Below are 16,097 nucleotides of genomic sequence, written 5' to 3' on the forward strand. Positions count from 1 at the left end.
TCACTTTCCAAGTGCCTCTACCTCTACCCATCTCCTCCCCAGTTACACAGCCAACTCTGCAACCCTTCCAAAAACAAGAGAATGGTGACCCTTCTAGTTTGTCCATTTCATCCATTTTGTTTCTCTGATTCCTTCATTTCCGCTCAGCCATCCTCCTAACCTTTTTTTTTTCTTCTTGAGACAGAATATAGGAAGAAGAAATAAAGAATCCATTTTGGGAGCAAAGCAGGGGAGAACCCCCAAGCAGGGGAGAACCCGGTGGCAGTAGTTGCAATACACTTTTTGCTGACATCCTGAAATAGAATCTCCATTCCCTCACACCCTGCTGTCTCCGTACTGCGTTAGAAACCACGTTTCCTATTCTGCCTAGCTCGTCTGGGTGCCACTTGTAGGCATAATTTTTGGCTCCTTTATTGATTTTTGTTTTACCTACCACCCTTCACCCCAATCCCCTCCAACCCCCCAACACTAGGTAGGCAAGAAAGAAGGTTAGAGGGGAAATGGGATGTAGATCTCTTTAGATTACTTCCTGCTGATGAGGGGCATCAGGTTCCTAGGGACAATGTTTATCTTCGTCAGGACATCCAATTTCTTCTTATCTTTTTGCTTACGAGCACCTGACAAACTGCAGCAGCAGCTTCCTCTCTTTGGGCTTTGGCATTTTTATTCCCTATCAAGAGTCCCCAGAATTCCAAATGTAAAGTATCTCCAAATGTAAAGAATCATGCCCCTCCTAGAGCACGAGACAAACCACAGTCAGTGGCTGTGGACAATCTGAAGCTGCCATATATCCCATACCTGGGATTAAAACAAAAAATATATTTACACAACATAATTGGGGTTTAAAAAGGAACAAAAGCTCTCACTACACTTGCTGCTGCTTGATCTGCCACAGGGCACGCAGCAAGGACACCATTTGCAAACTGGATTCCAATCTGTCAGCTCCCAGGCCTTTGCTCTTTAGAACTTGAAATTTCACATCAAGAATTTATTAGCCACAAGGAAAACAATGACCCTACTGAGAATTCCCAGTTCTGGGGGTGAAAAGTCTAAAGACTTGTGCTCACAGACACCTGTCTAGTTTCCAGTCTGCCCCCAAGACAGTTCCTGGGATACTGCATCCTCAGGTGCACAAGGCTGCCCTGTTCTCATGTGACAAAAGGTGAAGAGATAAATGTGAACCTGTCAGGCGTGTGGTGCTTTGAATATGCTTGGTCCAGGGAGTGGCACTGTTAGAAGGTGTGGCCTTGAAGGAAGTGTCACTGTGGGGGTGGGCTTTGAGACCTTCCTCCTAACTGCTTGAGGAATCAGTCTTCTCTTTGCCTTTGGAACAAGATGTAGAACTCACAGCTCCTCCTGCACCATGCCTGCCTGTTCGCTGCCATGTTCCCACCTTGATGATAATGGACTGAACCTCTGAACCTGTAAGCCAGCCCCAATTAAATGCTGTTCTTATAAGAGTTGCCTTGGTCATGGTGTCTGTTCACAGCAATAAAACCTTAAGACAGGCCCTTTAAAAAGGCACATGTTGCTGGATGACTGGGGAGGAAATGGGGGTGTCAACGCAATTAAAAAAAAAAAAGGTTCTATGGTACTAAGCCTGAGGCAAGACATAAAAAGATACACAGTAACACATGGTCCTGTTCTCAGCCACCTCTAACCACTGGAGAAGACACAGTTTTTCCCTTAACAAATCCAATCTGGAGAAACAAGGCTCTTGGTACATGGAGGAACAGTTCTGCTTCATACTAGGATCATGTGGACCAGTTGCAGCAGCTGTTGGTTTTATTGGAAAGCTTCTGCTGACTGAGGGAAAGAGGTGAAGGTGTGGTGAGGACAGGAGGTAAGACTCACACAAGGGACTCCGTTTTACTTTGGTGTAGGGGAGATGTGTTCTCTGAGGTAGAGACAGCTGTTGGATGATGTGGTGGTTTGAATGGGAATTCCTTCCATAAACTCAGATTTGAATGCTTGGCCACCATGGCGTGGCACTATAAGGAGGCGTGGCCTTGTTGGAGGAAGTGTGGCACTGGGGTTGGGCTCAGAAGCTCAAGCCAGACCTAGTGTCACCCTCTTCCTGCTGCAAGCTGATCCAGGTGTAGAACTCTCAGCTCCTTCTCCAATACAGGGTCTGCCTGTGTGCCACCATGCTTTCCGCAAAATGACAATAATGGACTGAACCCCTGAATCTTTAAGCCAGCCAGAATGAAATGTTTTCCTTTATAACAGTTGCTGGGGTCATGGTGTCTCTTCACAGCAATAGAAACCCTCACTAATACCGTAGGAAGTAACCCAAGCACAGATCTCATATGTAGAGCATAAAAAAAGATACGAGCATGCTGAGCAGACCCAGAAGGTGAACAAAATGCATAACACCTTCTGCATCACTGGAGGGAGGGAAGGGCCATCAGTGCTACAAACGGAAAGGCTACTAGAGCAGCAGGCTGGAAGCCTTCACCAGAAGCCAGATTGGCTCTGACTAGTGTTGGCATTCTCTGAAGTGTGCAGAGTGGTTCAGCTTGCACAACCAGCTGCCTCGACCGTTCTTGGGCTCAACTTTATTTTCTTAATAACCAAAGTTGAGGCATCTGAATCATGAGGAGTTATTGTCATTTTGTTTATTCAGCTGAGACTATATGTAGTCTAGCTACTGGAATGAAAACGAGGTAGGAAGAAAACTCCCTGTCTTTGTGGAAACTGTAACCAGGCTCTTTGGATTATGGGTTGTAAGTATACAAACTGAGCTTTAAAAAGATGTATGTGTACCATGTGTGTGCACACATACACACAAATAATACTTTTTTTTTTTGGTTTCTCTGTGTAGCCGTGGCTGTCCTGGAACTCACTCTGTAGACCAGGCTGGCCTCAAACTCAGAAATCCACCTGCCTCTGCCTCCCAAGTGCTGAGATTAAAGGTGTGTGCCACCACTGCCCAGCTCAAATAATACTTTAAAAAAAAAAAGAAGTATTGATAAATTTGTTTTTAAACTTGTCTGAATATATAAACTATAATATCTGGAAGATTTTTATGGGGATTATTTGCTGTCTATCAAAACACTGACAACGTGGAAAAAGGAATGAAGTCTTGAGGGTGAGGGGTCACCCTCAAGGTGTAAGTAAACTTGTATCATTTACAGTCTATTTTCACCTAACCTTGAAAGCGGGGGTCCTAGGTCCAATTCTTTACAGTTACTGAAGGCATTCTAAAACACATGACAAAAGCAAAAACAAAAATATGTGGCATTGATTAAAATGATTTACTTAGAAGTGTCTTTTTTCCAAGCTATCCTCTAAGGTGTTGGTCCTTCTAAATGACAAACCACAAGGTGAAGTTGAAAATTAATGAAATGTTATAAAATGTTTACTATAAAATCTGCATATTGTTCAGTTTTTATTCTTTGTATGTGTGTGTGTGTGCCTGCTTCTCTGCTTGTGCACCATATGAGTGCAGGTATCCACAGAGGCCAGAGGAGGGCATGGTATCTGGAACTGGAGTTACCAGAGGGAGTGAGCTGCCTGCTGTGAGTGCTGGGAACCGAACCCGGGACTGGACCTGGGACCTGTGCAAGAGCAGCCAGTGCTCTGCTGTTGTTTTTCAAGACAGGGTTTCTCTGTATAGCTCTGGCTGTCCTAGAACTTGCTCTGTAGACCAGGCTAGGCTTGAACTTAGAGATCTGCCTGTTTCTGCCTCCCGAGTGCTGGGATTAAAGGTGTGCACAGCACGGCCTGGTGCAGCCAGTGTTCTTAATGACCGACACATCTCTCCAGGCCCCATACTTGATTTTTATAGGGAAGCACTCATGCAACCAAACAGCAGTGCAGTGCAGTGCAGTCAACATGACACAGACTGAAGCGACCCGTGAGAGCTGGCGGAGAAGACCGGTCTCAACACGGTCAGAGCCACGACGTCACACCTGTGCCTGGCAGCAGCATCAACTGCTGTCTCTCAGATGCCCGATGCTGTTCAAAGTGAAGCCGCACTGGAGGGGCACAGCCAGACATTGCAAGGCTCCAGGCTGGGAGGCTGTAACTCCAGGAGAGCCATTACTCATCTGCTGGGAGGTAACAGTGGTTCCTGACTTATACAGAAAAAGCCAGCCAGCCCTGGGAACCATAAGGTTTTATGAAGCTTAATAACTTCTCATTTTAGTGGCAATAAGGTTAAGGATAATGTGGCATACAGCTAATATTTTATTAAGATATTCTTCCTTTATAATTTTATCATCTTCAAAGAAAACACATGAAGGGATTATCAGTTGTAAAACAATTTTTCCAGTTGTATTTATAGGTAACTTTTTAGGAGTGCGCCCTTGTAAAGGACACAGCTAATTTCATTAGTGAAAATGTGCTACTTAAGGATCACGAACACCCTCTCTGAAATGACCAACAGTCTTCTAGTATGTTTGACACAAAATGTTTATTTGGTCTTTGAAATGACAGGCCCAAAGAAAATGTATTTTATGTATTCTTTAAAGTTCTAGTAGGTTTTAGCTATAAGTGTATAGCACCAAAATCTATTTTCAAGGCATGAATATTAGCTACTAATGGTGAACTTAATGTATACAATTTCATGTAGACATACTAAAAAATATTTGAGACAAATATGAATACACAGTTTTATAAAATGGGCAACTTAAGGCTTTTTAAAAGCGCAATTTAAAAATATGAAGAATATTCTCTTAGATAATCATTTAACTTGATACAAAACTTGAGAGTTTAGGAAAATCTCTGGCTTAAAATTAAAACTGTTGCAAAGTCCTAATTTATTACCACGTCATAAAAATCTCAGAGGAATTTAAAAATACTGTTACCAAAAAGAGGTGCTGGACTTTTAAAGATCAAGGTAAACACTGTTCTCCATTATAATTCTTAAAAGATATCTATTCACTCAGATGAATTCACACTTAAGTTACTTATGAAGTATTTTCTCCAGCTGTATAATGTACTACAGACTAGCACTGGAGTGGTATAAGCAAACATCGACTTGTTCATGCTTCACCGGGCCTTATTCCTCTCTACTGTCTGTGGCTGTGCATGCCTCTGCTACTCCTGTAGGAGCTGCACGGGGCAGAGCATAGATACAAACCCAAATCCTCTAGCAGGGCATCAGTGGGCAGCCCCACCCAGCCCCCACTGCACACAGCTCAAGTCTTCACTCTACCGCTTGGGCAATAAAGATAACCTATGTTACAGAAATTATTTTTTATTATATGGACTTAAAAAGTACAAGATGAAAGGAAACATCTACTAAAGTTGGATTTCTAAAGAACAGCAGTCTTTGTGACTGGCTGGAACACTGGAGCAGGGATTGACTATGTTCAGGCAATGCTGCATTGCACCTGTGGGATCACATATAGGAATTCTTACCAGACAACAGGTTTGTTCTTTCCTTTTCCTGACATAGGTTCTCACATATGTAGCCCAGGCTAACCTGGACGTTCCTATGTAGTTCAGGCTGGCTTTGAACATCTGGCAGCATTCCCTTCTCAGCTTCCCAAGTGCTAGGACTGTAGGAGTGGGCCACCATAGCTAGCTCACGACTCACACTGCTCATCAGCGTAATGGCCATTTTGCGAGTTTCTCAGACTCGACCTCTCTCCTACATCTAACTGCACCTTTCTTTTTTCTCTTTTACTCTGAATAACTGAGTACTGGCCAAGAGCCTTTTATGGGGAAAATAACCTCTCTACTCGGATACTTTTTAACCATTAGCTTTTACAAAAATGTAATGCCCACAGTAAGGAGAAGTACTTATAACTACACTTTTAACAAGGTATGCAGTGGGGCAGAACTAAGGAGTACTGGAGACAAACAGACATACACAACCAACCCCGTGTGGCTGAGACCCATCAGATGTGTACAGAAACCTGTAACAGACAGCTGTTCTGTCTCCGGGAGGCCTGCTTTAGCTTATGTAGATATAATGGATTCTGAGCTATTTTTTAAAATTCTGACATTTTATTTCCCTAATAAGGAAAAAGCAAACTTTTGCCTAATCCATGGATTTTTAAAGAGGAAAGCACCAAGTGCCTTCTCCTTAATGTATAAGGAACAACATTGGTACTGAGTCAGCACCGTCCCTTCTGATTTAAAAAAAGATTGGTCCTCAAGATGTTCATTCAAATTATTCTTACATAAACGACTTCTGAAACTTGCTACAACTGCATTTTTACCTAAAAATCATCATAAACCATTCGATTAAGCTAAATTAAACTGGTTTCAGTAGAAATGCTACAAAAACAAAATACCACCTATTACTGATTTTACAAATCAAATATAATACCTTAAGCTAGGAAAATAATGCATATAGTTAAAAAAAGATTTCCAGTCTTTCCCTTCTACCCAGGAAATTTTTACATCTGCTGCCATAAACATGAGCCTTTGGTGATCTGCAGTCTTCTAAAGGTTCCCCTCAGCATGCTTACTGGTGGTCTCCTTCAACTCGCCTCTTGCGCACTGTGGGGAAAAACGTCTGTTACTAATCCATGTCTTATTATGAAATGTTAACATGCTTTTAATAAGTTTCTGTATAATATAGTTAAAATCTCATAAAAATCAATTGAGTACTTCTCTTTCATATGATCATTAATAGGATACTCAGTCATCTGCCATTATCATTTACTTGAAAATCAAGAGACTTTTAAACAAGAGCCATATACCTTATGATACTGGTGCTTACACAACAGCTGGCTAGAAGCCAGAGTAGTCAGCACTCAGTTTTCAAGTCATTTGCTTATAGAAAAAAAACACACACCTAAGTTTCCAGAAATAATCAATTAGTACAATAATGTTTGTAGTGACATCAGTGAGCTATGGTTAAGAAGTTATATTAGGGTGTTGAAGAGATGGCACAATGCTCTTCCAGCGGACCTAGATTTGATCCCCAGCACCCTATGGCAGTTCACAACTGGCTGTAACTCCAGTTCCAGAAGATCTGACACCTGTTTCTAGTCTATACAGGCACTAGGCACACACATGGTACAAAGACATAAGCAGAGGCAAAACACCAAATCACAAAATAAAGTCTAAAGGTTTATTAAAACTATTTGCATGCTCCCCTGATTAGATACATTTCCTTACAGTGAAGGAATCTATAAAAATACTTTCACCATTTCTAAATGTAATAACTGACTTGCAACTGCTTTCCAAATTTCCCTTCTCTTTAGAGTTTCCTTCTGGATACTAAATGTTGGCTGCTGAAAGAGGCTAGCCAGCTGTTCCAGATGATGGAGCAAACAATATGCTGACGCCTGATGACACTCAGCCTTTCTACCGACTAGTGACATTAAACCACTGCTAAGCTCACTAGCAGCAGGCAGGTAAGGTCTTCAGCATCAGAGAACTTGCTACCTGTCAGTCACCAACGGCATTTACCAAGCACTTCATTTCAGTACTCCGCACTACGCCTGAGCACTATTCAAAGAGGCCAGAACACCAAGGTGCAGAGTCAGCAAAGGAACACAACCACAGCTCTGCCACTTTCCTGTGGTGTCTGCTGTGGCAATCAACCTCTCTGGATCTGACTCAACTTTCCTCTGTAGCAAGAGAATAATGGTAGCTAATGCTCACAGCCACAGTTAAGGTATAACCTGCTGCACAGAGCAGTGCTGAGAACACAGTGCTTAGTACAGAAGGCACACCTTTAACCACCACCTCAGACCACACGCTGGCCCTGAGGGACTGGCAAGCCATCTTTCTAGTGAGGACAGCCAACTTGGCTACCACAGTGGTTGTATACTCCTGTGCTATTGGTTTTGGCACTTTGCACTCAGATTCTCTGATTCAATAGGGCTGGTTATTGATTCCCCACTTCTCTTCTGGATGCAAAGTCACAAGTCACAAGCCTCTTTCTTTAGCCTAAACTGGCTGTCAGAGGAGCTAGTCATGACAGCAAGTCTCTGGAGCTGAAGACCTGACCTGCCACTAGTGAGCTCAGCAGTGGTGTAATGTCATCAGTCTGTGACAAGGCTGGGATCTTGTTTGCTCTGTACTCAGCTAGAGTAATGGGTGCTCCCATGCTATTCTGACTACTGACTGCTGGGACCAGACATTCACTGGTATGCATAAGAACGGTCCAGTCATTGACTGGGTGGAGTCAGAAAATAAAGGCAAAGGATACAGTCTCCGTGAACTATACTTACCTACCCATGCTTCCCTGACTCTAACCTATGGGAAGAGCAACAAGTTTCGAGTGTCTACTGAAAAGTTAAGGGAGAAAAAAGTCAAGGAGACCTGAAATAAATACGAATATACCGCCAAAAGGGAAACATCAGGCAATTCTTATGGCAGGGTTTAGCTGTTTTTGGCAAACCATTTCAGATGTTAAAATGCATGCTATTAAAAAAAATGTTACAAAATGTTACAGACAGGATCTACAAGAGCACAGCAAACAAAAATCCATAGAAAGCTGATTATGTAGTTAGCTAGCGCACAGGTGAAAAGCTCGAGACTTTAAGCTGCAGTGCATAGTGCATGTGTCCCATACAACCTCTTCTGTTATAGCTGTGACACTTCTCAGCTGGAGAGATGGCGAGTAGGCAGAGGGTTTCAGTAGATAGCTGAGAGTGAGAGAACAATGAGAAGATGCATAAGAGTGAGAACAAAGATCTGCTACAGTCCCATTTGTGAGCTGAAGGAAAGTCATTTGCCCAGGAGACTGGGTCAGTTTTGAGTCTTGCCAGGCTGCTGGGATCTGTGTTAGAAAGCATGATCCCCGGGCTCCATAGCTATAGACAGAGACCACGGTGCACTAAAAGACAACGGATGTGGAGCAGATCTGAGGCAGCTGCTATGTGCACAAGGCAAGGGCAGAGGGCAGAGGGCAGAGGGCAGAGGGCAGAGCACCACTTTTGATTACTCCTTGTTACTTGGTGCCCTTCTTATCTACCTGGTCCAATTTCTTCCCATGAATAAAATTCTTGATCCTTCATGGTAACCAACTGTTAGTAAGTCTTAACTACTAACTGCAGAGACCTTACAAAGAGTGACTTCCCTGCTATGATGTTGGTGGGTTGCAATTACACAATACCTGTGGGTGTCATGTACCTGTGACAGAGATGACTAGGGGTGATATATATTGGTTGCATTTGGGGATCTAAGGTAGTTTTAGAGGAGAGGGAAATGGAAGATCTGCCTGGCTTATTTTAAGATGACACAGTTACCAGAAAACTGTAACTGAATAAAGATAAATTCTACTGCCTTATTCACATCCTCCCTCCCTCCCCCCTTTCTTCTCCCCCACCCTTTTCTTCTTTTTGGTTTTGCTAGAGATCAAATCTAGGACCTTGAGAACATGCCAGGCAAGCACTCTATCCCTGAGGTGTATCCATTTTTACTAAATACCTACTATGGGCCAGATATGATTTTGAACATGGCTCCTGACAGCAACATGGTCCCTATGCTAAAAAAAAAAAAAACTAATTGTAATGTTTGAAAACATTATTTTGTTTTAACGTTTTTATATACTATGTGTTGATGTGTACATGTGTGTATATGTGTGCTATGGTGTATGTGAGGTCAGAACGTCTTGGCATTGGGCCTCTCTCTGCATGGATACATGGGTTGTCAGTCTTCAGTAGCAGCCACTTTACCAGTGAGCCACCTTGTCGGCCCCAAACCAACTAGGTTAGCTGTCATGCTGGCTCATACTAGAAATCCAAACATTCTGCAGGTGGAGGCAGGAGGATGAAGCACCAGGAGTTTGAGGCAAGCCTGAGCTGTAATGGCAAGACCCTGCTCAAAAACAAAATTTATCTGGAGACAGACACTTTAAATGAACTACAACTAATATAAAATAAAAGGCAATTTTAAAAGTCTGACAGCTGTGGTAAGCAGAAAATATACATGGCACATGTGTTTAAGATATGTGTTAACTCAGAAAGCAATTATCTCCTGCCACCCAGAGAAAGACGCTATTGCAGTGAGGGACCGCTCACAGCAGAATTAGAATTCCTGTTAAGGGGCAATATGTCTAAGTACCACCCTTTTCTAAATCTGAACCTCTAAGGGAAGGAAAGTTCTCAGCTATTTACAAAGTTCAGTCCAGATTTAAGAAATACTGCTCTGGGGCTAGAGAGCACTGGCTGCTCTTCCAGAAGTCCTGAGTTCAATTCCCAGCAACCACATGGTGACTCACAACTATCTATAAGGGAATCTGATGCCCTCTTCTGGTGTGCAAGTATACATGCAGGCAGAACTCTGTATACATAATAAATAAATCTTAAAAAAAAAATACTGCTCTGAACAGCAAAGTCAACACACTTGCAGGAGTGAACCAACACAAAAACTAGGCGAATGACTAAAAACTACATCTGGAATCAAGAGCTCAGCAAAGGGATGTTTTGTCTTTTGAAAACCAGTGGCTAAAATGCCTATGGGTAAGTGACATAGATGGTGAATTAAACAATACTGCTCATGTAACTTGGGTTACAGGGACAAACTATAGCAATATAAATGCAAACATGGCTGAAGCTTAAAAGAACTACACTGCTTGGAACCCCAACCCTGTTGGACTTAGTCTTCTTCCTGTAATGAATCCTGTAAAACATTTTAGTGGCAAGTAGTGTAACTTAAAAGGAGAGTCACTTTCTGGAACTGCAGAGACACAAAATTCTGAAGACCAGATTTCTACCCTACCCAGGGCTACAGGAAGCATTTCAGTCAGAGATCACAAGACTCAGGTAAAAGGAACCTGAGGCAGGCAGGTGCAGAGGCAGGCCCTGCAGCACGTCAGGGAGGCGGGCAGTCAAACTGTACTTATTTTGTACTTCAGTATAGAAAGCTGACTTTCTGCCTGGGTCTGCTTGATAGATAGGCCAGATGCTTTCTGGTGGTGTTGAACTCTTTGTTTCAAAGCACAAGGAATAACTGACAACCAAGGATTAAAAAGTTTCACTTAAAGCTATCATGTGCTTGTCACAGAAGCTGGTTTAATACATGAAGACCACGACAACCTGGCTTGGCTCTGACTCACGGTATAAAGGACCCAGCAGTATTAGACACTAAAGACAGGTACTTCTTCTATGTTAAAATTTATTTCTAAAAATAGCTTAGCGTTATATTTTGGAAATACGACTCAGCACCACATACGTCTTACCTAAGTCATTGTTCTTTGTTATAGCATTGGCTGCCCTGGTTCGGGGTCCCTGCTGTGTGAACTGATATCCGAATTTTAGGATATTCGTATTTTCCTCAAGCATCTTGGCTATTTCTAATTCTACAGAGGTGCCCAATTGCTGTCTCTGGAAGAATCAGAAGTAAAGAATAGTATTAATAAACCAGATCAAAACATTTTTTAGGTAATTAAGATTTTCAGTCCCATACTGATTGTTAGTCTCTAATTTTTCCCAACTTCCACAAAATACACAAAAACCACAGTTTTTAAGTTCAGTAGACACCAACAACACATATAGAAATAAAAAGGATACCATGAATGCACCTCATACGTTCGAGGATGGGTATAATGGAGACAGCAGAAAGGGCTGAGGAAAGAGCCCAGTGCTGCCGAATACCCACAAAGCTCTGACTTCAATCCCAGCACCGCATACAGCAGGTATGGGGGTGCATACCTGTGACCAGGACTTGGAGCTGATAGCAGAAATTTAAGGTTATCCTCTCATACAGAGAAGTTGGAGGTTAGCCTGGGCTACATGAGACTCTTGTCTCAACCTTGGCCCAACAAACCCAAACCAACAAACTAACCAAAGGAGAAGATGACTAAGCACCAGGCATGATAGTGTGCACTTAGAGCTCCAGGTACTGGGTAGGCTGAGGTGGGAGCACTGTTTGCTCCCAGATCAAGAACAGTCTGGGCAATACAGTGTGACCCTGAACTTGTTTTGTTTCTTGAAGTAGTTGCCAAGAATGTAAAACAGTAGGCCCTTGGTAATTGCTTGAAATATGGAATTATCATACTCTCCAGCAATTCTACTTGTAGGTATAAGCTCCAAGAAATAACCATGAATGTTCATAAAAAAATTTATGTGAATATTCATGAGAACATTATTTTTCTTATTTTTTTTAATTTTTTAAAAAAATTCACGCATATGAGTATGTAAGTGTTTTGCCTGTATTTTTGTATGTATGTATGTATGTATGTATGTATGTATGCATGCATGTGCACCATGTGTATGTCTGGTGACCAGGAAGGCAGGAAAATGTATTAGAGCTACTATTTAGATGCTAGAAATTGAACCCAGGCAGTCTCCAAGAGCAACAAGGGCTCTTGACTGCAGAGCCACCTCCCCAGCTCTATGGCATTACTTTAACACTCCCCAAATAGAAACTACATGTACATATGGGAGCTTTGACATGGATTGCAACATGGATAAGCATCCAGGACTTTATCACAAACATCACACATTGAATTACAGCTCAGTTAAAAATTTGAGATCCTGGATTAAGGAGCATCTGGGCTCAATTTTTAGATATAACCAAATCTTTTCTTTGTATTCTACAAATTTATTCTGAAGAACTCAGGGAATCATTTACCAAATATCTTTTCAATTAACTAGCTATTTTGTGTGTATGTGCACGTGCATTTGACAGTACACATGTGGCGGCCAGAGGCTGATCCTGACTGTTTTTCTCTATCATTCTCCACCTTATTTTCTGAGACAGCGCTTCTCACTGAACTCGAAGTTCACTGTTTTGGCTAGACTGGCAGGCCAGTGAGCCTGTGGGACGTGCCTGTCTTTGCTTCTCCAGAGATGGGGTTAAAGATACACGTTGCTGCATCCTGCTTTTCTGTGGGTGTTGGACCCAGACTCAGGTCCACGTGACTATGCAGCAAGAATGTCACCACTGAGCCATCTCTCCAGTACCCAAAACTATTTTTCCAATAAAAAATTAATAGTTGCTCTATATGGAAATGTTTCTAGCATGCATATTTTCCCCCCTTTAAGGTCTATGAGACTGGTAAGAGGGCTCAGCAGCTGAGAACACTTGCCGCTCTTCCAGAGGACCCAGGTCCAGGTCCCAGCATCCGCGTCAGGTGACTCACAACCATGTTTTACTCCAGCTCCAGAAATCCAATGCTTCTAGTCTCCATACGCACACTCATGAATAAACATCCACACATGTCCCTATAAAATACAAAAACTGTAAAAAAGAAGTATGTCTGGAAACAGGTGGCCCACGTTAGTGAATGCACTGGCACTGGACGTGCCAGTATCGTCAGAGCACCTAGGCACCGGGATGTTTCTCTCATTGGACCTGAAGCTTGTGTCTTGGCTATCAAGGTCCTGAGGTCTGTTGTTTCTCTGGCCCCCAATGCTGGAGGTGTTGTATGCCTATGCAGCTATGTCCAGCTTTTTATTTTTTTACACAGGTGTCACAGGTTGAACTCGGGTCCTCTTGTAACCGCAGCACACACTCTCACCCACCGGGCATCTCCTCAGCCCCATTTTAATTCTCTCATGCAATCAACTCGATTCATCTTTGGTGTATGTGAGACTACTGACACAAGTGTGTGGGTCTCTCAAAGAGCTGGGGAAAAAGTAGACAAAGTCACACGTAAAAGTCTTTCCAGTTCAAATCAGTCGTCCATCTAACGCTGTAAATTGACTTAAAGAGACTTGCTGTGTACTCAACTGGTACCATCGCCCCTTTCCACTGCCTTCTTTCCCAGAGGATTATAACCCTTCCTGCGAGCCCTCCCAGCGGTGGGGGCCACAGTCTCCTCTGAGCTTCTACTGTAAAACACAAACCTGATTGTCAATCTTGAGCTCTGTCAGGGTCTCGTTATCTCTCAGAGCATCAACCAGTGCTAAAACCCCAGTGCCTGTGATGAAGTTGGACTCCACATTTAAACTCTTCAAAGTTTTGTTCACTTTCAGCATATCTGCAAAAGCCTAGGAATCAGAGAAAATATTTGGAGATTAAAATCTGATAGCGCCTATCTTTTGCTAAGTGCCATAAGAAAATGTATGAATTTACCTTTCTCAAGTTTCTCTCTGCACTGTTTCAGTTTTACATCACTGCTCAGGTCTCTCGGGTGTTTACTTCCTCCATGTACATCACCATATATAATCCTTACATTATTTGGCCACATATAATATTCTGGAGCTGACATTTCTAACTCTTTTTTTTTTTTAATTTTTAGTGCTTTTTTAAAAACAAAATTTTTTTTTTCATTTCTAACTCTTTTTTTTTTTTTTTAAATTTTTTTTTATTTATTTATTATATGTAAGTACACTGTAGCTGTCTTCAGACACCCCACAAGAGGGCATCAGATATCATTGCAGATGGTTGTGAGCCACCATGTGGTTGCTGGGATTTGAACTCGTGACCTCTGGAAGTACAGTCAGTGCTCTTAACCACTGAGCCATCTCACCAGCCCCCATTTCTAACTCTTAAGAGGTGGCCTGCCAGGCAGTGGTGGCGCACGCCTTTAATCCTAGCACTTGGGAGGCAGAGGCAGGAGGATTTCTGAGTTCGAGGCCAGCCTGGTCTACAGAGTGAGTTCCAGGACAGCCAGGGCTATACAGAGAAACCCTGTCTCGAAAAACCTAAACAAACAAACAAACAAACAAAAAGAGGTGGCTCAACAAGAGGCAACTGCAATAATCCAGGAAAAAGAAGTCTGCATGCACCAGGGCAGGAGTAATAAAAATGTGAGAAATGGTTGGAGACTGAAAATATTCACTTTCTTTCCTCCTTTTTTGCCTTTGAGTTTTTCTCTGTGTAGCCATGGCTGGCCTGAAACTCACTCTGTAGACCAGGCTGTCCTGGAACTAGAAGATCCACCCACCTCTGCCTCCCAAGTGCTGAGATTAAATTAAAGGCATGCACCAGTACCGTGGGTAAAGACAGGGTTTCAGGTATCCTAAGTGGGCCCTTTGAGTCCCAGGCTGGGATGGCCTTGAACTGCTTGTCTTTTTTGGCTCTGCTTCCTGAATTATAAGTATTATAAGTGTATGTTGGGATTATAGGCATGTGCCACCACATTCAGTTTCTGTGGTTCTGGGGATAAATCCAGAGCTGCGTGCATACAATGTGACCATTCTACTAACTGAGCTACATCTCCAGCCCTCCCCATGACCTCTGAAGAAATGTTTTGCAGTGTTGATCCTACCTAGCCTGGAACAGACAGAGATCAGCCTTCAGATTGCAGAATTAAAGGTATACACCACTGCACCCAGCTCCAGGCAATTAAAAAATATGATTGTGTCTATGTGTATTTATGATGTGCGTGGATGCGTATGCATTATGGTGTTCTAGTGGAGGTCAGGGGAAAACTTTGGAGCTGGTTCTTTCTTTCTCCCTTTATGTGAGTTCTGAGCATTGAACTAAAGTTGTCAGGCCAGTGTAGCAAGTACCTTTAACTGCTGATTCATCTCACCAGCCCGTGGTGTGTGTGTGTATACATGTGTGCGTGCGTGCATGTGTGTGTGTGCGCCCTTTTTTTCAGCTAAGATCTCACCATGTGGTCCAGAATGGCCTGGAGCTTGCTATGTAAAGCAGGCTGGATTCAAACTTATGCAATCCTCCTACCTCTCCCTCCTTGAATTGCTAGGATTACTTGTGTGAACCAGCACAACTATCTTAGATTCTAAAAATATTTTGGAGACAGGACTGTATATATGCTTTAAGGTTGTAAGAAAGGGAAGTTAAGGGTGACTGTTCGCCTGTCACCAAGGAAGTAGATTAACAGGGCCATGCATGGGGCAGGTCCAGGCACAGCTACTTGGTAGGTGGCTGGGTGTGAGTGCAGAGCTAAGAACAGGGATAGAAGGGAGACAAGAGTGCTGGAGTTGCCAGCATGCACTAAAATGAGCTTGCCCAGGCAGTAGTGAAAGTAAAAAGCAGAAAACTCTGGACCACTCCAGTGTTCAGAGCTTGGGAAGATGAGGAAGAATCTGTGTGGGAACGTGGGAATGAGTAAAGTTAGAGGACTGATAAACTGTTTTATATATATATATAAAACATAAATTCGGGCCGATGATATGGTTTAGTGGGTAGGGTACTGGCTGTGAACCCTAACAACCCAAATTCCATCTCTGGGACCCACATGGTAGAAGGAGAGAACCAACTCCTACAAGTTTTCCACATACACACTGTAACACATGTATACACACTGTAACACATGTATACACACT

General features: G+C 42.7%; 1 protein-coding gene across 1 annotated transcript in view; it reads right to left on the minus strand.

The window, feature by feature from the left end:
* Positions 1 to 4,398: 4,398 nt before the first annotated feature.
* Positions 4,399 to 16,097, minus strand: part of Tmod3 (tropomodulin 3) — a 61,659-nt gene continuing 49,960 nt past the window's right edge. Inside the window, exons 8-10 of the mRNA XM_028773601.1 lie at positions 13,707 to 13,850; positions 11,096 to 11,240; positions 4,399 to 6,456 (exon numbers count right to left, since the gene is read on the minus strand). Coding sequence (XP_028629434.1) covers positions 6,422 to 6,456; positions 11,096 to 11,240; positions 13,707 to 13,850 — 324 coding nt within the window. The 3' untranslated portion in view covers positions 4,399 to 6,421. The remainder of the gene's footprint in view (positions 6,457 to 11,095; positions 11,241 to 13,706; positions 13,851 to 16,097) is intronic.

Source organism: Grammomys surdaster, unplaced genomic scaffold (assembly GCF_004785775.1).
Source record: "Grammomys surdaster isolate TR1022 unplaced genomic scaffold, NIH_TR_1.0 231, whole genome shotgun sequence".
NCBI classification, from domain to species: domain Eukaryota; kingdom Metazoa; phylum Chordata; class Mammalia; order Rodentia; family Muridae; genus Grammomys; species Grammomys surdaster.